Source organism: Nanorana parkeri, unplaced genomic scaffold, assembly GCF_000935625.1.
Source record: "Nanorana parkeri isolate BGI_ZX_2015 unplaced genomic scaffold, ASM93562v1 scaffold271, whole genome shotgun sequence".
Lineage (NCBI taxonomy): Eukaryota > Metazoa > Chordata > Amphibia > Anura > Dicroglossidae > Nanorana > Nanorana parkeri.
This window is the reverse complement of record NW_017306539.1, coordinates 1,215,794-1,243,282: the sequence shown is the minus strand read 5'-3', so window position 1 is coordinate 1,243,282 and position 27,489 is coordinate 1,215,794. Positions and strand designations below refer to the sequence as shown.

Genomic DNA, 27,489 nt, shown 5'->3' with positions numbered 1-27,489 from the left:
AAGGTAGGAACAGGGTGACAGCGGCTGTATCTGTCAGCAGCGGTCTGCATGGAGAGATTACCTGCCGTTGGGGAGACATGATTGTCCCTATACTGCGTCCGGGGACAGTCACCTATCCCGAACCACAGGTAATCACTCCACGTATGAGTACATACAGAGTGCTGCTGACCGTTGTAGCTGTTTGTCATTGGTGGCCATTTATGTCCCCTCAGGGCAAAGATGTTGGGAAGGTGCAGTGGCCCGCAGTGCTGTGCTCAGTGACGCCACACCTGCACTGTTAACAGACTCTTTGAAGAGGCTCAGCCAATGCACTTGCCCGTGTTATAGGCGCAGTGATCGGGAGGAGGAGTCAGTAACGCTGAGCCTATTATTTTATCAGGCCAGGTGCCACTAAGCTGAACTAAGGATGGTATGTGTGATATGGACACTATAGTCTCAGGGCTGCCTCCCCAACATAGGTGCCACCTGACGTGGCAGCTCAATTGGCGTCATTAGTGGAACGACCCTGCATGCAGGTGCTTTATTCCATAGTGCAGTGGTGGGCAACTCCTGCCCTCCAGCTGTGCTATAACTGCAAATCCCAATATACCTCTGGGAGTCAAGCCTGTGGCTGTCAGAGTCTTGCAAAGTCTCATGGGACGTGTCGTTTCACAACAGCTGGAGGACAGAAGTTGCCCATCCCCAGCATAGTGCATTGGGGTACCATTAACAATGACTGGAACTGCCACACCCCACACATGGAGACATACTGTGAAGTGCATTATGGTAAGTAAATAAGTGCGTTATACAATGCATTACCACAAGACGTGGCGATGTGTGTACCCCAGTGCATTGTTAACCCATCCAAAATGTTTGCTTACTTGGCTGTTTAGTTGACCCAGTGGCTGCATGGTAGGAAGAAGTAAGCACTTCTTCCTTGCAGTGCTGGTGCTCCCTGTTTCAAATCCTTGTCAGGACACTATCTACAAGGAGTTTGCATGTTCTCTCTGTGCTTGCGTGGGTTTCCTCCAGCTACTCTGGTTTCACCCACACACTTCAAAGACATGCTTAAAGGTTAATTGGCTCCTGTCTAAATTGGCCCTGTATGCATGTGAGATTGTAAGCCCCTCGAGGGCAGGGACTGATGTGAATGTATAGTATGTAAAACACTGTATACGTCGTCAGCACTACATAAATACCTGTAATAAATAATAAGTGACTTCCTCAGTGTTCTGTTGATCGTTAGAGAGCTCCAATAATAGTTATATAATCATGTCATAGATTCTATATTGAGCTGCCTATGCCTAAAGCACACACACACTGATTTCACTGATTTGTACGGTATATAATGTTACATCTCATGTAAAGAAACAAGGACATTTTATGGGGAATATTTTCCTTCAAAATGCCCAGTTTGGCTTCATATCAGTAGTTTGTTTATTATGGATTGTTTTCCTTATTTCTACACTCACTAGATTACAGCTGCCAGGAAGGATGACTCGTGATTGGTTGATGTTAAAAGCTTCTGATGATTGTGTTCGGGGCTGGTATTGTTGTGAAAAAAAAGACAAATATTTCGATGTTATAGAATGTCAGAAGCATTCCAGGATTTTCTCATTTAAAGTGACCGATTTCATCAGACAGTAAACCTAAAGTGACACTAAACTCAGGAGTTAAACCTTAGAAATACATTCGACCAGTCTAAGGACTAGGTCACACCAGCCACAGTGCGTTCCGGCCTGATTCTGGCCGGAACGCACTAGATCGCATTGCAGGGGGCTGCAGGGGGTGTAGCGGTGCATTGAACTCAATGGCACCATAGCCATGCCCTCCAGCCGCAATGCGATCAACCGCACAGGAACGCACGGCACATCAATGTCTGTGGTTCGGACAGAAAAAATGCTGCAAGCTCTATTTTTTCTAAACCGGACCAGAACACAGGCATTGATGTGCCACGCGTTCAAGCACGGAGGTGTTGCTGCGGTTCCATTCATTTCAACGCACTGACATGCCCCCTCCCGCCTCACAACAAAGTGAGCCGGCCGCGATGCGATCCAGTGAGTTCTGGCCAGAATCGGGCAGGAAAGCACTAAGGCTGGTGTGAACTAGCCCTTAGACTGGTCCCTGGAGCCACTCTCCCTCCCCTGCAGAGGTCTAAGCTCCCACGTTCATCACGATCTATACACTGTGTGTAGGACACAAGGAGGCCGAGGGACATACCATCACTGCAGCCGAGAAAGAGACAGGCAGATGGGAGCGCTGTCACAGTCTCCCGGCTCTATGGATCGGGTGAGTATAACTTTGTAATTTTCCTCCCTAGACCAAAACTAGCAGTTAACTCTTGCAGTACAGGGGTCACCCCACTGAAAGGGCTAATAATCGTTTTCTCCAGAGCTCTAGCACACTTGTCATGGAAGAAATATTATTGCCTGGCTGTCATGCTGATTTTAAGTTTAAATTCGGGGTCCTGATGTACAGCATGCACTTTAGGAAAAGTCAGACATCCTTATCTGCATACTTGTGTCCTGGGTGACTCAAATATAGAAGCAAAAGGACTGGCATGACAGGCAACTAGCATTTCCGGAAGGTGAGAAATGGCAGCCTAAGTATCTTTCTCATGACAGTTCTCAGATTTAGATGACCTTACGTATTTCACTTAAAACACACAAATACTATATTAGGAAAGGCCTCTGGATTTTGACCCCTTCATTAATGTGTGTCTGAATGTCCACACCCAGACCTCCGGGATAGCCGTCAGACTCTTGTTATAGAACCGCAGCTGTAGTTTGTGAAATAAATACGTTTAAAAAAACAAACAGATTGGTTGAATTCAAGGAAACCATTTCGAGCTGACTTGAGACTCTTTCCAAACAGATTTTATGATGTGATACATTTACCTGATGTACCTTCCCAAAGATTAGAGGCTCAACAACAATAAGAATTGTCCTAAGTGATCTGAGCGAGATGAAAATAAGTTTTGTAATGCAGCCATTTCAATAGCGTTAACTGCTGCCAGAATGTTCTTCTGTGTTCTCATGCTGGGAGTACTGGACAAACAACAGGTGCTGCAACGCTGCAATTCTTTCTGAGGAGATAATACTTAAAGGGGAAGTATAATAGTCTTCATGCTACTCTATATTTATTTTATTAGCATTGTTTTTAATAATCTTATAATTTTTTTTATATTAGTACTATTACTTATATTATTACAAATATTATTTGTTTTATTTAATTTTTTTGAAAGCTTGTAAGTTTGACGTTTTATACCTTTTTACTGTTAATTTTTGTTTTACACAAATATAAACAGGGCAATATTTAAACAAAAAAAATGGGGTTTGAAATGAATCGCCCTTCTTTGGAATATGTGAAATACGAAAATGGAATTAAATTTACAGCGGCAATCCGCACGGTTTTGTGCATGATTGCCGTGCAGTCAAGAGTCGCCAAGGTGTGAACCAATCGCGCTGTGGGTGCCAGTATTTTCTAATGGCACTCCAGTTGCACCGGGCAGATCGTGCGGTTTCCCGCCGCGATTCCGCTCGTGCAAGTGAACACAATTGCGGCTAAAAAAGCCATGTGCTGTGTGTCGCAAAAAAAGGTACTTGTACCTTTTTTTAGCGATTGCCACGCGGATGCCACCACATTAAAATCAATGGGGCCGTGACCAGGGTGTAGTGCAGTGTAGTGCAGGTGTGAACCTAGCCTCACTGAAAAATGTATTATAGCTTACAGGTGCACTGTGAATCCTCTTCACTCTGACATGTTTCACCCAATAATGGGCTTAGGCATAGAGGCCTTAGTCATAAAGTCACCGCTCCAAGCTCACTCCAGTGACAGACTATAATTTCAATACAAATTAGTAAACTAAACATGAGATTGTAGACCATCACGGGAGTGAGCTTGGGGCGGTGGTTACTTTACAACACACACAGGGACCATGGGGAACAAAAGTAGCGACCCTCCAGAAGGGAGGACAGTGTCAGCACCAATTCAGAGATGATTTTAGGACCTACAGCCGAGTGATACACAAATAAGATTCATTTTTGTTCATAGTTAGGGTACTTGAATGTATTTTTAAGATTTAACTTCTGAGTTTAGTGTCACTTTAAGTGTACATTTCAACTCTACTTGCTTGCTCTGCTAAGTCGATGCATCCCAAGAAACAAATCAATTCAATGTATTGACAAGGAGTGATTTTTATAGCTTTAGAACAGCCTTTCTTACCCTAGGTCCCATGGCACCCTGGGGTGCCTTCTGCCTTCCTCAGGGATACCTTGACATTTTTCCACAGTGTCATGCCTTTCCATGGTGCAGATGGACTTCTGATGTGAAGGGGGCTCCTGATGTGAAAGGAGGCTTCTGTTAGGAAGAAGGTTCCTAATGTAAATGGAGACTCTGATGTGAAAGGCGGGATTTTGTTTTGAAAGAGGGGGCTTGGATGTATATTTTTTGTGTGTGTGGATGTTTTTTTGTGTGTTTTTGCATAAGGTCCCTCCTTAAAATCCATACCAGACCTCTATCTGGTATAAGGGTCTGGTATTGATTTTGGAGGGACCATATGCCTTTTTTAACTTTTTACATTTACATTTTAGACTGGGGTGCTTCAAGATTTTGCATACTTTTAAAGGGTGTCCTGACTGAAACGAAAGAACATCTTAACATCTTTAGCTAGCAAAACTGGTGACTTGTGGTAGATCTGACAGGTGACGCCAAGGACTGCTCTAAGGCTTCAGATAATAATATACATGTTTGCCTGCTGTGTAAATAATTTTAGATCTCCTTGCATTTGTTGTAATATTAGTGTTTATAGTTTAGTATGACAAGTTTGGCACTTTTGAAATGCTTGAAAACATGTCATGTACATGAAAGTCATTCTGACAAAATCCATTTCCTTCCCATTAAAGTTTAATATGTTTGCTTCTCAAATAATATTTTTCTCTTTGAAAATTGTGGGCCTGATTCACTAAAGTGTGAAATGTAGTGAGTTGAAGTGAAATTAAGCGACTTTGTGTCTTATTTATTAACCACTTCAAGACCAAGTGTTTAGACCCCCTTCCTGGCCAGACCATTTTTCAGTATTCAGCACTGCGGTACTTTGATTGATGTTTATTCCGTCATGCAACGCTGTACTGAAATGAATTTTATACCCTTTTTTTGGGGACAGATAGAGCTTTCTTTTGGTGGTATTTAATCACCATTGCGGGTTTTATTTTTTACTATATTAAGGAAAAATTATTGAAAATTTTGGGAAAAAAAAGTTTTGGTTTCATTATATTATGAAGCAATTATTATGTTGAGCATATTAATGGAGCCGCGGAGGGGGCGCACGCATCGGGACCTCATACAAGCGATCCGCCGGCTCTATAGCCGGCGGATCGCTTGTATATTAACGGGCATAGCTGCCTGTTTTAAAATATCGGCATTTCCCTGGCTGAGTGGACGTCTAAAGACGCCCGCTCAGATCTAGAGAGCTCCTGGCCGGATGTTTTTTTACAACGGCTGGCCTGGAAGTGGTTAAAGTGAAATGTGAACAGAACTGAAATAAAGAGAACAAATGTTCACTTCAAACACTCAATCATGTGAAGGATTTTTAACAAATTCCTCTGCATATACATGGATGTTTGAAGTGTTCTGCAGATGTTGTTTTGCTCATGAATACACATGCAGGGTTATTCACAAGGGGTGAAGAGTTTGGAGAAAGCGGGAGAAGTGAACATTCTAGGCCAAAATAGCTGATTTGGAAAAATTCTCCAATTTAGCCCACTTTCCAGTTCAGCTATGTTGTCCTAGATTCAGGGGCGTCCCAAAGACGGCTGTCACCCTGAGCGGAGACTGGGTGACATCCCGTCATGATGTCATCACGCATGCGTGTGATGTCACCATGTGCAATGCGTGATGACGTCATCACGCATGCGCGGTCATCTAATTGATGCCTGCCGGTGGCCATCTTGGTTATTGACGCTGGCAGAGAGGAGGGGACGTTCACCTGGCGGGATGAGGTATCCTGCCGGGTCCCTTCCTCTCTCCTGACACTGTCGGGCTCTCGGTCCATGACCGAGTGCCCAACTTTTTGGAAGGGGTGACACCAAAATGACTGTCAGTCATTCTGGTGTCACCACTCCAAGGGTGTCACCCGGGTGTGGGCCGTATCCCCCCTGTGATGCCACTGCCTAGATTGTTCCCTTCCTTCTGACTTCTCCGTTTTGTGAATAACCCTGGTAATAAGAAACAATGCCATGGGAGCTGAATTCTAATAGAGAAAGGAAATCCCTATTCTCTCTTTCCTCTTTCTGCTGTTTTATATATGTAGCTCATTATTTTGATCATTTTAATCAATTTTAACCCCACACTAATAAAAAGTTGTCTGACTTTTTCTCTAGGACCAATCGCTTAGCTTTTGTTTATTGTATTTATTGCATCTGATCTCTAAAATATATATGATTTTTCTTTGACTACAATATTGAACGGTCAGATGTGCATAAAACATCCCTCTCATATCTCATGAGCCAGTGACTTACACATTTTAGTGGTGTGATAGTTCCCTATGGAGAAATAGGTGGAAGAGGAACTCGATGAATGCAGGTCAGACCCGAGCTAGGAGGGTCTAGGTAAGTATTGGAGGGGAGGGTGTATTTCTTTTAGGTGGGTAAAGGGGGCAGGAGGGCCAGCTAGCATAACGATAGGTGGGTTTAGTTTGGAGAGTGGAGTAATGGTTGGCCATCTTATGGCATAATGTAACTACCTTTAGGTGGGAGAGCACAGGAATTAGTGCACCTCACCTTCCCCTTTAGTTATTCAGGTTAGTTGTTTTTTTATGCCACCAGATTTCTGCAAGTGTGGAGTTGGGGAGGAGATACATTCATTTTATTTAGAGTGAAGGGATGTTCTCTTTTGGTTATGTTACTGGTGATAATTTGCCTGGGGAAGATTTGGCTAACATGTTTCTCTTCTAGGTTGATCATCCATTGGTAAGGTCCCCGGTAGTACCATGCATTCAACGATGAAGAACTGGCTCTCCGCACAGGGATAAAGGGGCAGAGTAGTATGGAAATGCCAATGGTAGGGCTCCTGGGCTGTATAGCGTTTGCAGCCAGTAAGGGCTTTGGGGTCTGTTATTGGGTGTACCCACCTGGGCCAGACTTTAGGCGGACGGTGACTGGTACAGTAACATGGGCCATAGTTCCCCCCCCCCCCCCCCGTAAGTGGTGAGTGGTGTTTTGGCACTTGTCAGGGACCTAAGTGTTTGTTTACAGCATTATTTTTGCACTATTCATATAAATTATATTTTGTTGGTCACATGTTATGTTAGTTGGGTATATTTCTGTTTCTTGAAAATTTTTGCATTGCTGTGGCCATTCAACTTTCCAATAATTGTTATATTCATTTTGTTTAAAGTTATTGGTGTTTCAGTGTTTTATTTAGGTGGGCAGTGAGGGTAGCTTGGCCTTGCATTCAGTCCTGTTGCAGTTCATCTCTCTGGAGGAGGGAAAGGAGCCTCCTACATATATTCCTGGCACTAAAGAAAACAATGGTGATAAGCCAATGTTTTTTGTTTTGTACTTTGTTTGGGACTAATGTGCACTGTCCTGTAGATATTGGATTGTTGCCTAGTTTGGCCAAAAAAGGTTGTGTTGGATGAATGTCAACTAATGTGCACCTTGAGCCAAGGTTCAGTTCAATTCACCTCTCTTTACATATTAGCAGATCATATTCCTTATGTGTGCCCTGGTTTGTTAGACTGAGCATTGACAGCCAGAAGTGACTTGCAAAGTGATGTGTCTTGATCAGTGTTTACTTAACTGCTGTATACTGTATATATGAAAACGGGGGAAATTTTAATATGCGCTCTCAAGGTCACATAATTTAGGTGTTTTATGACAATATGGACTGCACACCTTTGGGCCCCTTAAATAGACAAAAACCTAAATGCAATCTGGATGTGGCAGTCGAGCTCAAACATATGGCCATATTCTTTATAGCTAAAACTTGAGTGTATGAGTATGCCTTGCTTGCAACAAAATAAACTTATGTTGGACTCTGTAAAAAAATAAGTCAAGGCAACTGAACTTGCTGTATTTTTCTTGAAGACGTTTCACTGGTCATCCAACCATCTTTCTCAATTCAGAATGACTTGTACAAAAACTATTGGGGAATAAATATGGTGACTGCTGCTCCAATCCACATAATCTGTTTGGGGGGGGGTGAGACATCTATTGTCTGCCACATACAATGCTGTTTTAACAGGTTATTAACATCTCCAATTATGCAAATGCAATCAACACCTGATTGCGACTAACAGATTATGTGGATTGGAGCAACATTCACCATATTTATTCCCAGATAATTTTTGCACCAGTCATTCTGAATTGAAAAAGCTGGTTGGAGGACCACTGAAACGTCTTCAAGAAAAATACCGCAAGTCCAGTTGCCTTGACTTATTTTTTACAGATATACCATGAGCTGGGTGAATGAGAACCTTCACAGACTTATGTTGGACTCAAATGGGCATCATTTAAGTATTTGGCTGGTGTCACCTGCCTGGGCGGCAATAGATACAGTCTTTCATGTCTAACACAAAATGTAGAGCCTGGTCACCGAGCTATGTCTGGCGGAGGGAGGAGACACTTACTCATCACTGATGAGACATCTTGATGGATGCTGCCAGTGTTTTTTATTTTATTTTATTTTATTTGACGGCTTAAACCAATGACCCTTTGCCATTGGGCCAAACCATCCACGGAGCTCAAGCCTTTGACTCCAAGTCAGGGGCATTTTGTAGTTTTGACCTTAGACTTGAAGCTGATACCTTTTTCTTCCATAATGGCAGATGAGGCTCTGCCTTACCTGCCTCCCCAGACCTCATATCCCTGCCCCATAAGAAGATTTCCCATAAGCTGTTGTTCTGAAGACCACTGTAAAATGTTACATTTACCATCACTTTCTGTTTAGAGAATTAAAGAGGGTGAATCTAACTAGTGGAGACACAAACAACAATAAAACCCTGATTGAGGATCTTATCCTTCCAAATTCTAACTAAAATATAACCAGTGTGGCTTTACATACACTTTAAATGTAACTCCAGGAACAAAAACTTTCATTTAAATGTATTAATTAATAACCACAAAGGATAAACATTCTCCAAATGCGTTTGCAAACTCAGATATTACCTTGTATCACTGTGCTGTACATAGCCTGTGCAGAGAACAGAGCTGTGGGAGGGGTCCAGTAGGCCCCATCCACTACAGACTGCCTGCAGGAAACTGCGGAGGGGTGGATACAAGGCCAGTCACCCTGCACAAGGAGATGGAGTAGCAGTGACAGGTCTTAATTACAGGAAGCTTCTAGACAGAGGCAAAGTACAGGAGATTCATGTTGGATTACTGCACAGATCTAGAGGAAATACACAGAGAACACCAAGATCCAAGTAAAAATATGCATGCCACTTGTATTTAGATGTTTGTTTATTTCAGTTAGAACATTTTGTGCGATTAAGGTCAAGTATTCTTTAATTCTTCGCAGATGCAGGTAACACTCCACAGGATTTCCCATTGTTCACACGTTACTACATATTTCTGCAGCCCTCTGAATAAACGTTTTCAGGGAGTCACGCTTGACATGTTTTTTGATTGTCGGCACTCTATACACAACTCTGTAGACAATTATAACTCATTCCAAAATTGCAAATTTGTCCAGATAGCTAATTGCAGAGAAAAATAGCAAAATGTATTGTTTAAAGTATATCAATGGGGATTTTATTTCACAGTGCAAACCCTAGCTATTAATTTCCATTCAGCCGCTGTTATCTTTGCAGCACACGCGTATCATTATTTATTTTGTCTCATTCCTTGGTGTCCAGCTTAGGAAGAAAATTGTCATAGTCATATATGATTTCCTCTGCCTGACCTCTGATAGATCTTCGGTGTCACCAGGTCTTTAAGACCATCCTTCTCTATTCTCCAACTTATTCCAAAATATGTTTTACAATCTGGGCTATTTCATTTGCCACGGGACCATCGGACTGTTGATTTATGCCTCCTATTGAAATAACAAATTAGTTGTATTATGAAAGGATATAACACAGAAGATGGGTTTGTAATAAATCTAATAATACACTTCAAGTTGAATTTTCTTGAGTGGGGAGAGCTGGGTTAGTGGCCAAGTGTGACTGATTGAAGTTGAAGGTTAGGTATGTTCATAAATCAGAGAGCCATGACTGAGTTTCCATCATTAATACACATTTTACTTGTAGGAAATATTTGGCTGAACGAATGTCGGCTTTAGGGTCAATTCACTAAGCAGTATGAGTCATTTTACCTGTGTTTGTTATTTTTTCTAACAATAATTTTATCATCAAAGGGTTTAATTTGCATACTTAATTATTGCATGGGTGTGCAGTCTTCTTTCTAAGCATCTTTGTATGAGATATGTATTTAACTGTTGTAGATTTTTAGTGCTCGGGATTTATGAATTATTATTTTATCTCCACCTTGAATAGCTCCATCTTCTCATAAACACCTCATATAGCTGCTCAGTTATCAGTAGTTAGAATCCAGCAATATTTTAAATGTCTAAAAAAACCCTGCAATAATTTCTATGAACTCCCTATTTACATACAAATATCACAATAAAATGAGAAAAATACAATACGGGTAAATTCAGTCTTTAGCTAATTGAAAACGTAGATGTTAAAGTGACATTAAAGTCACATCTCCCATGCTGCTTTAAGGACTTACCTTCAATGATGCTTCTTAATCCGATCATCTTCTTCTTTCCAGTGGTTTTCAGTAGTCCCTCCAGCGCCGGTGCCGGTCTCTGATCCAGCGCTGACTGCTGTGTCTTTCTGTCCAGTGGTGTCTGTGCGCATACACACTGCCGGGCTGCTGCATTGACTTACTTTGTGTCTCTTCTCTTCTGCCTGCCGTTGATCTCTACTGCACATGCTTCCACCCCATGATCCTTCACGGCCGCTCCAGAATCTTCAGATCTTCAGATGGAAGCGTGCAGAGGAGACAAAGGTAAGTAATAATCTGTTTTGTAACTTTGTAATTGTTTTTATTTTTTTTGCATATGTCTACTGCTTGCTAGCAGTAGATATATGCAAATAAAAAAAAAAGGTTTAATTCTACTTTATTAGTAAAAGTATGTATTGCATGTGTTTGGCTTTAGAGAACTGACCCTTGTAACCTTTCATATTGTAAGGTTAGCATTAGCAAGCATGCAATAAAGCAGGTGCCTATTGCAGGAAGTTATGGGTAGACATTCTTATTGCATCTGTGGAGGAGCAGTGTTGCCACCCTAGAACAGGAAGTGTTTAAGCACTATAGAAAACCTAATCTTCTCTGACTTTTTCAGTTTACATTTTGAAAGGGGCACATTTTTACATTTATTTTGTAATTAGGAAAGTTAAAGAATAAGTTCACCTTTTGCAAAAATTAAAGAAATGCATAATTAATAACATATTTAAAAAATACATTTCTTTAATATTTGCATTCAAGCCTGGAAAGCATTGCAATTGTGATCACCCGTTCACAGCTGCAAAGCTCAGGCTTCTCTCCAAGGCAGAGTTCGTACTGAGGTACGGGGTTTCAGTTAGGAGAGATGGGTGGAAGGATGGCTGGACTTTAAACTACCTCATATGGAGTCCAGCCATCCTCCTTCTATCAAGATGTGGGAATATAGGCAGCTCTACCTAAAGTAAGGACAGCTGGTTGCCGTATGAGGTGATTTAATGCAGTTTGAAGTCCAGCCATCCTTCCCCTCATCTCGCCTAACTAAAACTCCATACCTCCATAAAAGCTCTGCCTGGTAAAGAATGTGCAGAAGCCTGAGCTTTGCAGCTGTGATCGAGTGATCACAATTGCAATGCTTTCCAGGCTTGAATGCAAATATTAAAGAAATTCATTTTTAAAATATATTATTAATTATGCATGTCTTTAATTTTTGCAAAAAGTGACCTTATGCTTTAAAAGTGAAGCTGGCAGATATCCAAACCAGTAAAAGAGGTCCCAGCACTGGGAAGGTGAATACTTATGTAAAGCACTGCACATATTCTGTAAATGTTAGTGTTATTGCTTCATTTAAAGGGGTCTTTAGGCATAAAGTTGGTATCTGTTTTCCCAAATACGCAGCTCCCTGCAGCACCTTAAAGGAGAACTATGGGGTTAAGGCTTTTCCCCATAGTTCTCCTTAGGGTAACGGGAGGACACACACTAGTGTACTCCCGTCACCCAAAGCTCAGCTACTGCTCGCGGTATACTGAGACGCCGCAGCTGAAGCGGATCCCGACAAATATGTCTGGATCTGCACAGCTGCGTGACTGACAGCTGGCTCTGCCTATCTAGAGGCAGAGCCAGCTGTACTCGCCCCCTCCCCGTCCGTTCCGCCAGTCAGCGCTGGCGGATCGGAGGGGGGAGGGTGGAATCCAGCCCCTCCCCTGTCACGGCAGAGAGCCGTGACAGGATCGAGAGGTGAGTGAACGCCGGTATGTGTTCGCTCACCTCTCGATCTACTGAGCCGACCTGTGACAGTCTCATTGTCACAGGTCGGCTAGAACTATGAGGTGAGTGAAAAGCACTCACCTCATAGTTCTCCTTTAACACATGCTATTATTCTGGCCAAATTCTGATTTTCTTGATTAATGTCTTTTAACTGGGGGGATCAAAAATACTAAAAGTGATGTATACAAACCACAGGAAGGTAATATGTCTATGCTTCTCCGAGAAGCCAATGTGATTCTTTCCTTCATTTTCTAACATACTCTGCAAAAGACATCTGCCGTATGAGTCCTTGCTAGAGATAATACAGGTACATTTTCCCTCCAATAGTCAAAAATAAGGCATGCATTTTTGATAATAGTTTATTGTCCTGCTTGCTTTAACATGTAGAGAAAGAATCCCAGGATTTGGTCTCCTGTGTGTTTGTGTCTTGCTTCCTCTTGGCCCATGATGTCAGTGGAAGTTGTGAGCACAATATATCCAAACTGACGAGAAGGCAGGAGGTTGTTCTGTCACTTCTCCAGATCCTTCAGCTGCACATCAAATCTGGGGCTGATGATGCCTTGCCTTGTGAGACTGACAATTTTTCCGGCCCAGTGATCATCAACTATTTAAAACTCACCAATGTAGCCATGCTTCATCATTACTGTAAGGAATGGTACAATTGCTTTTGAGGATGGTCTGATGAGAACTTGGCATTTACAACATTTCTCTTCATTGCTGATTCTTTTAAGTGCATTGGCAAGAACATTCATGTGCACCATGGTGCTGGGTCTGCAGTATGACAAAAAGCTTCCAGTTATTTTTATACGGAGGTGTGAGATGCCATGTCTCTTTAGTGGGTAAAGATGTGCAATCAAAAAGAACAAGGAGGGATACATTGTGGTCCTTTCCTATGACTGATTTGCACAGCGAGGCTCTGTGGGGGAGTCTGTACAGACCTCTGGGGTGGGTCATGATGTCTCAGGAAAGTATAGATGGACACTTATGTGTCTCTATCCCAGCTAAAATAAGGCCACCAATTACAACACCTTTGTGGAGAGGTTGTAATACCGTTATACCACCAAGCCACGGTATCAAGTCAGTGATATTATATATTTTTTATTTATGTGTGTACAATTTCACATATATGAACATTCCTTTCTCTGTTTGTTTTTGTTGTTGTTGTTGTTGTTGTGTATCCAAATAATATAAACTGCACTCCAGGCAGATATAAAAAGCACAAATGAATGCAGTTCATTAATGCAGCTCTGTAATCTTTAATAAAATAAAAGTACTGTAAGCACCTGGCTTGTTGTCAACCTCTTACAGTGCCTGTACAGCAGCTCAGAGTGGGGGAGGGAGAAGCACCACAAAGAGCCAATCGGGTGTACTGCAGTGCAAGGAGCATTCTGATAGGAGAAGATAGCAGCGTTACAGAAAAATTAGCTCAACAGAGTGCTGATTATTCTTTCCCTGTCCACTGACACTGGGGGTGGAGAGGGGACCTGCAAGTTGAAGAAGAACCCCAGGGTTTAATGAAATTAACTCTTGCATTGGGGCTACCCTCATTGGGGTTAAGTGCTCCCTTTGGTCTAGGAGCAAAAATAAAGAAAATATATTCACCCGATCTTTGGCAGCAGTGACCACTCACCTGTCTCTCCCTCTGCTCTGGCTGTAGTATGTCCCTCGGCATGCTCATGTCTAATGGACTGGCATTAGACATGATGATGTTACGGGTCCTTAGACTGTTGGAGCCTGGGGGGGGGGGAAGAGGCAGCGGTCTTTATTTTCCTCCCTAAACCAAAACAAGCAGTAAACCCTTGCAGTATGGGGGTAGCACCACTGCAAGGGTTCATTTAAAGAGATCCTGGAGTTCTTCTTTAAAGTGAAACAGCAGTTGAGAAAAAATAGGCCCCCTCCCCTGCCAGGGGGCTCTGCTGTGTGGCAGAGTTGTGTAAATCTCAGGACCGGGTAGAAAATACAAATTTGGAAGGTCAAAAAGGTCCAAAAGCTCCTATATGTGTATTTCACTTATGTATTTAGTGCTGATTTAACTGAATCAAAGAAAAAAAATCTGAAAATTCTGCTAGTCAAAGACTTGAAAATAAAGCTGCCTCTGACCTAGGAATGGTTCCTATTCTGCCATGTTTCTTCTTCAAACACTTTGGCACAAAACTGGAACATTTCTGCAAGAAACGTCAAACAATACAGATTGTATAGTTTACAATGGGGTTGTCATTGTTAAAAAAACAGGTGTAAGCTGCGCAGTATCTGATGTGCTCTCACTGAATAGCACTGAATGTATTACCTTATCCCAGTGTCACAGCAGCAATACAGGGTATTAGGGCTGTTGCAGCTGAGTCTTACTGTCTCATCTTCCAAGTGTGAAGGGCTCATACATTCACGGGAAGAAAATTGCATTTCTTTCTTGTACTCTTGTGTCGACAAACTATTTACTGCTCTAAGGGCTGTAGAGTGATAGGATCAACTACTTATTTTTTCGTTCACATTTCAAGTATAATTCTGTCTTTGAGTAAAAGGTTACCATATGTAGGGTTCTTTTAATAAATGGACAGAAAAGGGCTTTTGAGCTGGGCCCATCAGGAAAGGAAAAATACCAACAGACTAAGAACCAGACCTGATTACTCAACCTATAAAGGAAGGCTGAATAAAAAAACAAAGTCTGTCAAGTTACAGCGATTACGATTCTAAATGATGGATCTTCTTTTGTAATTCATTCTTTCTTTTTCTTATTAATTTTATTTTCCTCCTTCTGTACTAATGATAGTTGAAGTAATTTTAAACCTAATCACTGTTAATGTGATTTTAAAAACTGTGTTCAATGCTTTTAAATCTGCAGTTTTCAGTGAAAGAATACCTTTTGATCCTGCTATAAAGGTCTTTGTTCAGGCACATCCTGTTATGGGGTGACCACTGTCTCCCAGTTGTGCTCTTACATTGCCACCATACCAGATGAACCCTTGGTGGAGGCTACAAGACACATTGCGCGGGTATGGTCCACTTATGTCGCTATCGGGAAGCTGGTCCAGAGTAAATATGGTTGATGCCAAAGCGAGTGTATATATTTGTGTGTGTGTGCCTGTGAGTGTTAGGTGTAGACATGCACACTCATTTTCTCTACACTAGAGACTGAATTCACTTTTCTCCTAAAGAGCCTTGGTCTCCTGTATAATGTATGCCCACTCTTCTCTGTCACTTGAATTCCTTTTCCAACCTCAGGTTTAAAGTATAACACCATTAAAAAATGCTTTGGGGATATGGACAGAATGGGGAAGATTTACAACCTTCGTTAGGAATGTAATTAAATTTGTATAGAAACTAAAGAAAAAAAAATGATGGGTCACCTATTTTAGTGACAACTGTAAAATGTGGGATTGTTTCTTTGAGTTCGTGTTCTATTTCTGGCAGTAGGCAAAGACAATAGTGGGCACAGATAGCAATAAAAACCTTTCAAAAGTTTTAGCCCATCAATGCACTATCCAATACTAACAAAATAGTTAGGAGTTCCACTTTAAGTTTTCCTAAGAGTCAACTATATATTTTTTTCTTACCTCATCAGTGATATACCTTATGGCTGCACTTTATTTATTCTAAAACAGTCCTCTGTTCATTATTTGTACATAATACTGCTACTACTTAAAGGAGAACTGTGAGGTGAGTGAAAATCACTCATCCTCATAGTTCGAACCGACGTGTGACAATTAAACTGTCACACGTCGGCTCAACAGATCGGGAAGTGAGCGAACGCATAACGTTGCTGGCACACTTCTCGATCATTTCCCTGCAGATAGCGGTGACCTCACTCTGCAGTCACCGCTCCCTGCAGGGATTCCCCCCTCCCCTCTCCGATCCTCCAGCGCTGAGTGGAGGAACGGATGGCGGGAGGGGCGGGTACAGCTGGTTCTGCCTCTAGATAGTCAGAGCCAGCTGTCATTCACGCAGCTGGATGGATCTCGACAGCATTGTCAGGATCCGTCCTGGCTGCGGCGTTCTCAGTATATCGTGAGCTGTAGCTCGCAATATACTGAGCTTTGGGTCACAGGAGGACGCTAGTATATGTCCTCCCGTGACCCTCAGGAGAACTATGGTTCTCTTTTAATGTAGTAATAAACCCTCCATTTAGAAACAACTTCTCTATTTAATAGTATTTAATATTGTCAAAAATCTTTTTGTTTCAAAAAAATGCTTTTGTAAAGGTTTTATTTGATTTAGGTTATTATATTTAAAGATCTCTGTCCTCCATGTGCTTTTTAACTTAATTCCTAACTTCCACATTGGTGTAGTCCCGGGGGAGCACACATGCTGCAGTGGCTCCATAGAGAAACGTCTAGAAGATAGAAGCCACTGCAGAAGTGCTCCTATCTGCATGGAAGTAATGGTTCACAACAAATAAAAAGAATGTTAGTGTGACGATGTGATTACAACGTTAAAAAATAAATATTCCAGTGGGACCCCTGCAATGTGAGGGTTAAGTTCTCATGTTTGTCTAGTTGCAAAAATAAAAAAAATTATACTCACCTGAACCTCGGAGCCAGAAAGACCTCCCAGCCTCTCTCCCCCTCTGAGGAAGCGGTCTAAGGAACCTGGAGTCATCAGGTCCAATACATTGTGTATTGGAAGTGCGGACGCCGAAGGACATCACTGCAGCAGAGGATGGGGTGAGTATAATTTTTTTTATTTTACAACCTAGTTGAAAACAAGCACCATTATATAGATACTTGCTCCCTATTCAGACTTTCAAACACAGCTTCTGGCAGAGGGAATTCAGGGAACTTGCTGAAAGTAGGGATGTTCAGATACCAGTGCCGATACTTGGCAGTTTCACGAGAACTACCAGGGTTGCAGAGGTTGCAGCTGTGACTAGGCCCTGGTGTTCCACCACTGTCCTGAAATCATTAGTCTGTATTACTTTAGAAAAACTGTCACATGACACTAAACTAAAATGTATCAGTACTTGCATCTGTGAAGACAAGTATTGGTACTTGGTCTGGGAAAAAATGGTATCCGTGCATCCCTATCATATATTAAAAATGACAGTTGCCTCCTAATTTTTTAGTTTTTCTCTAGTCTAGTCTTGAAGCTGGAAAAATATCATTACTTTGAGATGTCTTGTGAGGGAATGCTGAAAGCTTTAACGGAAGATGTTGCTAAAAGATAAAGGTGTGCCACAAAAAACATTTCCTTTCACCATGCCTGTAGAAAGAGGAATCACCAGCACTCAGTAGAATAATCCAACATGTCCATTTATTGGACATAGGCATCACACAATCACAAGAGCCAACGTTTCAAGACCACGCAGGGTCTCTTCATCAGGGCATAAAGAGTGACAATACACTGACATTTGATAACCAAATATATACCTCATGAAGCTAACCAATAATCAAAAGCAACACCCCCCTGTGACATCATAATAGCGGGAAAATCTTCCATTTTCAAATACATACAAAAAAAAATAAACAGTGAAATACCAGCTTAAGAAACATATATCATACCCATTGCAATCAGCGTCCAGTTCCAGAGTGTGGTTAAGGTCCGGTTCATCGATGCAGATAAATCAAATGCAGGCGCTGGAGTGGCCAAAGAGAGACGGGATATCACAAACCGGAGTCTTCGCCCCTAGTTCTAGTGCGCCGGCGCAGGGAATCCGCGTCATCCATTGTCATGGTGACCGGAGACAGCATCAACGCTGATTGGTGTAGTCGCAGAGCGTGGCATTGTAACTCATTCTGATGTCAACTTTCACCATGCCTGCCAACCAATGATGCAGCATGGCACACTTTGTACAGAATTCTGTACCTGCCACAAAAGGGCTAGTTGGTCATGTTTGCTCCCCAGGCCAAATGTTACTAGTTCTCTGCTGGTTTAACACATTTTGTTCTTTTTTCCATAATCCATTTTCACATACTGCTTGATAGATTTTCCTCAACACTTCTCTTCTCATACTTGAATTATTGTCTCATCCTCTTGTGTTAAACTCCAAGTTTCAGATCCATATGTTGCAGGTTGTCTAATTATAGCTTCATACAGTGAAGATAACACTTACAAATGCTAGAAGTAAAGTAAGAAAGAAAGATAGAAACAACAGAAGTACAAAACTCAAGAGAAATTACAGTGAACGGTGGACTGAGTCAGAAAGATGTCCTGTCACGCAAGTAGTTTTTGTGTGGATTTAAAATAAAAAAAGGTGGCACAATCTATACTAGAAATAGTTTTTTTTAGGAGAAAGTTTCCTTGAATTAGAAGAAGAATCAAAGAAGTAAAAAATAACGTCTGGCTTATTTTCAATCACATTAAGGCAATGCAATAGGAAACCCTTATTTATTTCTTCATAGTCCAAGATTGGCTTCAGATAAAAAAGAAATAGTACAGTCCCCAACCTGTTTACAAAATAAAAATCAGCCCCGGCTGTAATATTAACCCTTTGTCTGCCACTATATTAACGCACTCTCACCTCCTGATCAACATTCCAGAGCCACTACTTTTCCACATTGAATGAAGCTTAGCATCATTTATCCCATTTCATGTGAGTCCAGGGTATCATGGCTCCAAACCCTGCCATGGACCAGCAGGAGAATGCAGCAGAGAGTATTGTCAATACATTACATGGCCCTGCAGCATCTGGGATCCAAACTCCACCAGAGGAAGAAGAGGCTGGAGTGGACCTGTCACGTCACCAGACAAGACCAAAATCATATCCATTGCACTCCGGACCATAATCCTAATATAGTAGTCAGATGGGTCCTGGAATGACTTGCGGATGGCACAGCAGGAATCCAGACATCGACAAGTTAGTCACCCACACACCAAGGTCCAATGTATCAATGCAACTGTATTTGACATGGCATCACATGTAACAGCAATGTCTTGGATCCTACAATGGTCCCTTAATCAGGTCACTATGTTTGCCTTGTTGTGCTGGTCAATATCATCTTGTCAATGTCCAGACCAGACCAAAGACTCCTGGAAAAAGATAAGTATACAAAATTTTGGAGTGCTCCAATGGTAGGAGCAGGGTAAACAAGCTGGGGGATCCTGAGCCTGGAGTTAGGCTTTCAGTAATTTTAGTTAAAATCTTAAAGTGAACCTGCGTTTGGCAAAGCAACAGGTTCACTTTAACTTAGCAGTCCCCAGCAGCATATACTTACCTCTAGGGATGCACCGATACCTGTTTCTCATTATCGAGTACCAATATTTTTTTTCTCTGTACTCGACGATACCGAGTACTGGTGCATTGTGCCCTGATTATCAGGAAGTCGGGCAGTGGATCATGTTCCTGATTGCCTGTGAAGCCGGTGTTCTAGCAAAAGAAGACATTAGGTGCCGTCTGGCTTCCTGATTGGTCCGGAAGCCAGGCTGCTTAGCAGCAAGTGAAGCCGGCTTCCGAGCAAATCAGAAAGCCGGGAGGCGAATCATAACCCACCGCCCGGCTTCCTCATTGGAAAAGAAGCCGGCTCCATGCTCCCTCGGCCGGAAGTTCCAGTATCGGAGGTAAGTATCGGAGCATTTGGGCGAGTACAAGTATAGTACTAGTATCTGTATTGGCGCATCCCTACTTATTTCGCTTTTGTTTCCCCACTGTTCATGCTGCTGTATGGAGTGAAGGACCATCCTTTCTCAGCTATGAGTCACCAAATTCATATTTGAGTGACATCTGAAATGTACTCAATGCTGTCATATAGACTGTGATACATGCTCCTCCGTACCTGGAAGTACTGGATATTTCCTTTGGCTCCAAATGTTGAACCGAGTGTGGTAAACAAAGGTAAGTATATCCCAGGGAAGGTGGAGGACAACGTAAAAAAGTTTATTTTTTCTTGGCTAATGTAAATATATTATCATTTTTTTAGTCTTGTAAATGTGTCAGTAGTAGAGTATTAGAATGAATTAGAAAAGAAAAAAACAATATCAGCATTTTAGATATAATTATTATTGGCTTTTACAACTACTATATTTTAAGAGTTTTACGAATATCAAACCTTTTTTGCCACTTTTTAAAACTTTAAAATGTGTTATATTTTTGAGAATATATATTAGAAAGCTGTCAGCTCTTCTATGACACTTAAAATATACTAATGGGGTTATGGAGTGATGCATTTCATTTATACTCTATTTCATGTTTCTATAGAATTGAGTCATTCCATGAAGCAGCAAATGAGCTTTACAACAAACCCACTCTGACCACTTTAACATCAGACACTGTAAAAATGTATCTTCTAATTCACAGCAGCAGATCTAAAGACATTCCCGCAGTTCTCTCTTTCCTCCTGCCTGTGCTTTGCCAGAGCACCGGCTCTGTGTTTACATTAGAGATTTTAGGACTAGAAGGATACTTAGTCACTGGTGGGATAGGAGAGCAGGGTGAGCTGAGCTGCTAAGAGAATGACTTCATTGCTTCCAATGTTACATTTTAGGATGCCTGCGGCTACTGAGATCAGTGAGGTCTTGATCCAAGCTCATTTACTGTATGTAAAATATGGAATTTTTTAAATGCCACGGATTCATTTAAGCATGAGCATTCATGTGTGCTTAGCCAGTTTGTATAGAATATGTAATTCACACACTATACCTTGATCTGAGGAATCCCCTATTGTTTTAGAGGAACAGAAAGGAACTTTTTCACTGTTGAAGCAAATCGGCCAATGCTTGATAAGCGGTTTTTCCTTCTGTGTTTGTATTATACAGCAGTAATTAAATTAGAAAACCTCTTTCACAGCAATATCTCTTCCTACTGCAGACAACACTTCCGGTCGCTGCTTCTCTTCTGGGTTCAATGACAACCAGCTTTACCCAATCCTCTTTCTATAACTCATGAACATGCCTGCTTGGTTGGGTTCATAGTACTTCTACACTGAGAAGAGATCACATGTCATTGTGTGAGTTACACTCCGTCCAGGGGGAGTAGTTTTTTTTTTTTTTCCTAGAAGAGAAGGGGGTGTCAGGTAGGAGGGAAGGGTATTGGAGAAGATTTACTTCTGCTTTAAAGGTGCAACCCACCAGAAGCCCAGACTCACACAAAACAGCTGTAGACCTCCAGCTCGTCTTTAAATACAAGTATGGCAGCCACTCAGATCAATTCAGATCAGATAAAACTAGCAAAAGGTAAAGTGCACATGAAATTGGCAGTCCACGGAAGAATGCAAACATTCCCCAGCATTTTAGCCCAGCTAATTAGCACAAACTGCAGTTCAGCACTAACTGAACTTAGAACATATTGGGGGGAATTTATTAACGCAATTGTGACTGTTTGCACTTGCATATGGTCGCATGGTATATATTTGACGCGCTTTGCACCAGATTTATGTTTCTAGTGTAATGTCTGCTTATAAATGAGAGCAAATAGACTCCAGGAAAGAAGACTTGCAAACACCAGGAAAGAAGCTTAACTGTCGCTTCTTGAAGGAGTGGTCATCGGGACTTTGGGGGGAGTATGAGTACTCACCCAAATACTCGGCATCGGCACTGATACTGATGCTATTATCAGTATAGGTGCATCCCTATTATGGAGCATAATCGCACATCCCCCTTGTCATTTTTCAATATTTTGATGCAATTTTGACCTAAAGCTGTATCTTGGAAACTGGAGCCAATTAATACTCAGGACTTAATTTTCCTTTATTAGTGACCCAATTCTGGTAACATTTAGCTACTTTTGTTTCCGAGGATTCCTCCTTGTAGACCAGTGTATGCAAAATGCTTTAGCATCTTTTCTTTTTATATTCTATCTGTACCACTACAAATTATTCTAGGTCATTATACAAGTATAGATTATATAAAATGATGGCAAAAAGTCAAGTACATATAAGAACAGGAAATAGCCCAAGCCAGATATAAGCTTGTAGTAAAAATGATGAAAGAAGGAAGATAAAACCAGAAGTAATATATGGCATGCAATAACAGTCATAGCTGTGTTCCATTCACTAGAGATGCTAAGATAAAGAGCTTAAATGGAAAATTGATTAAAAACAGACATTAGTAAGCACATCTTTACTTGAATGATAAAAATTATGAATTGGCTATTTATTATATAAGTTTGCTAGAGAAAAGACACTTTTCTAATTCAAGATTCAATTAGCTGTCTTCTTAGTGGTAGAGCGGCTGGCATTGTAATGGTATGACTGTAACATTCCTTTACATCGAAGAAAAGGTCACAATATTAAAGGCTTCCTTCCATCTTGCTATCATGGTGGTTTTTAATAAAGCCGAACCCCCGGTTAAGAAGAAAATCACATGGAATGATAGTTTCCCATTATACATGGAATAGATAATGCTATTTGCATAAGGATATGCAACACATCATCAGGATGCTACATGTAACAGTTTAATGCTTCTTTTTCTTTAGAAGCTCCAGCCAGGAGACCACTTTTCATTTTAATTTACTAGTCCCTAATATGCCCCCTTATATACCCCCTTTAGTTACATACATGAGCTGTACACCTTGCCTCCAGCTCTTTGCTGTCTAGTCATATGTGACTCATGAGCACCTTTTACCATCACACAGGTGCAATGCATGTTGGGAGCTGTGGTTTGAAAGCAGGCACATGGTCAGTAGAATTGAGGAAGCAGCTGCAGTTTCCCACTGAGCATTTTGTCAACAATTAATGTAAAACATGTGAGGCAATTTTCAAGAATTAAAACAGCTATATAGAATTATATTTTTAAACAAATAAGGTCAATGTCACTATTGGCACAAATTATGCTATTTCCTCTTAGTTTGAAGAAAATGTATCCAGTTTTTTTTACACGGTAAGAACTAAAAATGCAATTCTTTTTTAGTCACATAAGTATGAAATCTTGCATATTAACATATTAAGATTATGTATTTTTCTGCTGCGCCAGTAAATGGTGCTCTAGTCTCCTTTTTACGTGTGCAGCTATTTCATTCTTCAGCTTTGCTAAAAGAAGACCCTTGTTTACAGAATTTAAACTCTGGGCCAAAAATGTCTCCCTGGAGGTTAAACAAAAACTAAAACCAGCTCTGCCTGCAATATTCATCTTATGTATGGAGCTGTACCAGCAGTACTTCTCATTCACAACACAATGTCCTCAGTCTTCCAGGGCCACTCCCGCTGAGTGTGGTGCTCTACACTCATAGGGGTCTATTCACGAAGCTGCCGAGGGCAGCCGAGTGAATTTTGGGAGCTGTACGGGCTATTCACTATACTGAACCGAAGGGGTCCTGGGGCCGAAGCTAGCCGAAGGATCGGCCGAAGCTACGGCCAGATCCTTCGGCAGCTTCGTGAATAGACCCCATAGTGTATTAATGCAGTGAACAGTGCTAATGTGATCACACCAACAATGCTCTCTGTATTATTCAGGACCTCCCACCACTGGGATAAGACCAAAGAGGAAGAGGATCCAGCATGTCACAGTACCAATCAAAAGATATTTTTAAAAAGCATACCGTATTGATGGCATGGGTTTCATGCAGAAAGGCCTTCCCTAGGGTGTGGGGGAAGGGGGCACGGAGCTGGGATTTAAATGCTTTAAAAGATTTTTAAGAAACTCAAATACAACTGACCCAAAACTAATATAGTTTCCCTTTAATTGTCTCTGGAAATCAGCTTAAAAAAATGTCCAAAGTGATGATGTATTTAACTGCTGTTTGTGTAAATACATGTTATACTTCTAAAAACATACAAATATATCAAATGTTGTTTGCTTTACACGTAGAGTTCTTACTATGTACCGTTTACAGCCAACTTTCCTATAGAGAGTCTTGGGACTATTTTATGCAGGGTTTACTTCTTCTCTCCAATTCTGCTGCTGGATTTATCAGGGATATTTAAAAGAGCACACATTTGCAAACACCCCCCCACCCCCCCCAAAAAAAAAATGGAAATATGTAGTTGCATATATGTATTTCAATGAAGTTCTAACAACAAAGAAAAAGTAAACAGTGTAATGTGCTGAGATTGGGGCACCAGCACTGTGCCCGGGAACACCCACCAGAAGTTGTGAGTTGTAGCTCAGTTGCTGGTGTAAATCAGCCCTTAGGGTTAGGGACATAGCTCCCCCACTTACACTACCAGCAAAGCCCTCCCCCCCAAAAAAAAAAATATATGCCAATAGAATTAGTGGAAGGGCAGTGGGAGCTTTAACATTGTTCTAGACAGCTTAACTTGGCATCATACATTTGTTACGTTATGAATAACTGTCTACCTCCATTCACTTTTGCAGTTAAGAAAAACCAAGAGCAGACTAATAGGCATTTCACTGAGCCAGGCTAGGCAGCCAAACTGATAATTACACTACTATATGCACAATTAAATCCACTGCAACAGAAGAAAATAATAAACAAAGACAAATCAAATACTAAAACCTTGTAGAGTCAGTAGGCTTTCCATTTATGTTTTTCCCTGGACTTTGTAGGAGGGATTGTTACATGTAATAATCTCCCCACACACACATCTGCTAAAAAGAATTACCAGAGCCTCTTAGATAAACAGTACGGCTCTGGCTTCTACAAGCTGCTGCAAAGATAAAATGTCTTTCAAATGAGATGGCTTCACAAACTTAGTAAAGCCTGCATAATACAGGTGTGAATCTCCTAAAACATTGGCTTCAAGGTTCTACTAAAAGGGGCCATTCACACTATTGTGCTGCATCAGTGCACACGCATTTACGAGAGTAATACTAAATGTAGATGATTACACATCTCACTCGTTGCACTAACATGCATGGTACCACAGTGCAGTAGTGCAAATGGACCCAAGTTTATGTGCCTTTTTGTCCTGTATATATTTCTTTCTTATGGTAATTTATAATGTATAATATAATATTTTAAAAAGTAAATGGATGGTAATATTTTTTTTATTGTTTTTAACCCTTTTTTGGGGATGATAGTTTTTTTTCCCCCTTTTGTAAATGACACCATTTTCTGTTTTCTTTGTTTTGGGTTTTTTTAATCTATTTTTTCTATTATCCAAATGTTTGGTGGTTTAAGGAGTAGATTGAAACGATCAAATAGACCAGATGTGTAGGCATAGGTGGCTTCCAAAAGAGTCAGTTTTCTAATGTTAGAAAGTTAACAGCCCTCTGTGAATTAAATCTTAGAACCTCTCTTGCCCCAACTGCGCTGTGATTTTATTTACTGAATTTAAAGGGTTAGATCATCTACAACTGACATTTTAGTTTTCGGTACAAGCAGGATGATCGATGCAGCTGACAGCTTCACCTACCTGGCCATTAACATGGGGTTTTTATTATATATAGTATATGCGTGTGTGTGTTATAAACTGTTTTATTATATATATATTTATAAACTTTAGGTAAACAGTTTAGTAAAAATGTTGTTTTACACTAGGGAACTAATTACTTAATTCTGCCAGTGGAATACATATTTGTTTCCCTTTGAATTAACTTTTTGTTCCTCTCTATAAGAAAAGCTAAACAAGCTCTTTATTTCAATATTTTAATAGTTAACCTTCGTAGATGGTGTCAAGATGCAAAACGGGTTGTTTTGTAGCTGCCTGGAGATCAACTTTAACAATACTAAATACTATTGAAAAGTAGACGAGTTGTAATAGAATTATATATTGGTGCTATTTATCTGATTTTGTTTAAGAAATCATTTGTTGCCTAGCTGTTATAGTTTTTTCCTATTGAGTCATTCACCCAAAATATGCCTTACTGACTACACTGCATGCTTGTTCTTTGTATGTGACTCAGTAAGCAGTGAAGCTTTAAAATGACCAGGATAACAAAGGAACTAGTAACTTTTAAAAAGTCAGCAATGCCAGTAGTCACTGTTTCTGTTATGACAGATTTACTTTAATCCAATATCTTTTGACCTACTTGCATGCATTCAGCACTAGATTTCCTATTGTAGTCTCACTCTCAGACCACACAATGAGGTTGCAGAGAGGAAAACTACCAGACTCCATGTGTGATACAAAAAGACACCTAAAGTGTCCAAGTACTTTTTGCCTTTCACTGGGATCATAAGAAATAGACACTCGATAAGAACTTCTTTTTTTAAATAGTATGTTGCTATTTTAACACTGATTTTATTTATCTTAAATTCTTTCATTTTTGTTTCTTACAGTAGAATCGTCTACACAAAAATCACGGTTATCCCAAATGGTGTCTTCTCTGGGTTTGAAGAACTTACAAATATGTATGTATTTCAAGCTAACTATTGTATTAGATATAAAAAAAATGTGTTATCTTTAAATTTTAGACCACAGGATATGCTAACACACTAGGAAAAGGATACCTATTTTTTTTTTTTTTAAAGTGACAGTTATTTTTAGTTAATTCCAGTGAGGTTTCAAAACTACAGTCACATGGATAAAATAAAGATACTTATTCTTGTGTTAAGGCTTAATGAAGTCTTTATTATCAGGCTAGAAGTTTATGCAGGTCATACATTTATCAATAAAGAATTGGTCAATGATAACTTCCATCATTTCAAATTATATATTTTTTTAAATGTATGATTCCAGTGCAATGATGGACCAAGCATTTATTTTTTATGGTTTTTAAATGATCACATGTTGACTAATTTACAAATTTCTACCAAATCTGATTCTTGCACCGAGAAAATAGTTTTATCAGACTATTGTAACCAAAAATACTCAGCCTGATCCTAAAACAAACATTTTACTCTAACCCTAACTTCACCACACATGTGATGAACAATTTCAATGAGATCTTCCAACAGGTATGCAGCGCCTGAGTGGATACAAATTGATTGGATAGATTAGATAGGTCTTCATGTTACATAGTTTTGGTAGATGTAAAGTTAAATATATAGACATTGTATGTTCAGATTGTATGGTGAGCCTAAAAGAGACATTTTTACCTGCCCATTCAGTCAGCGTACAGTGAGAGTCCCTTCTGGTAGATAGTGTCTCTCCTTCTCCAGCAAGGTATAATCATCCATCCATGCTTTTTTTTAAGCTTCCCTGCTCTGTTGCTCTAACAGGGGTGGGTTTGCGGGTATGAAGGAGCATATTGCCTTCCCCATGTGACAGTGCTTGGCCTTAAGCAGCCAATTGCTAGGTTGTAGAAC

General features: G+C 40.6%; 1 protein-coding gene and 1 pseudogene across 1 annotated transcript in view; one reads left to right on the top strand and one right to left on the bottom strand.

Annotated features, from left to right (window-relative positions):
* Positions 1-12,835: 12,835 nt before the first annotated feature.
* Positions 12,836-13,237, bottom strand: LOC108787591 (annotated as a pseudogene).
* Positions 13,236-27,489, top strand: part of LOC108787590 (follicle-stimulating hormone receptor-like) — a 67,993-nt gene continuing 53,739 nt past the window's right edge. The window contains exons 1-2 of the mRNA XM_018557189.1: positions 13,236-13,288; positions 26,521-26,592. Coding sequence (XP_018412691.1) covers positions 13,236-13,288; positions 26,521-26,592 — 125 coding nt within the window. The remainder of the gene's footprint in view (positions 13,289-26,520; positions 26,593-27,489) is intronic.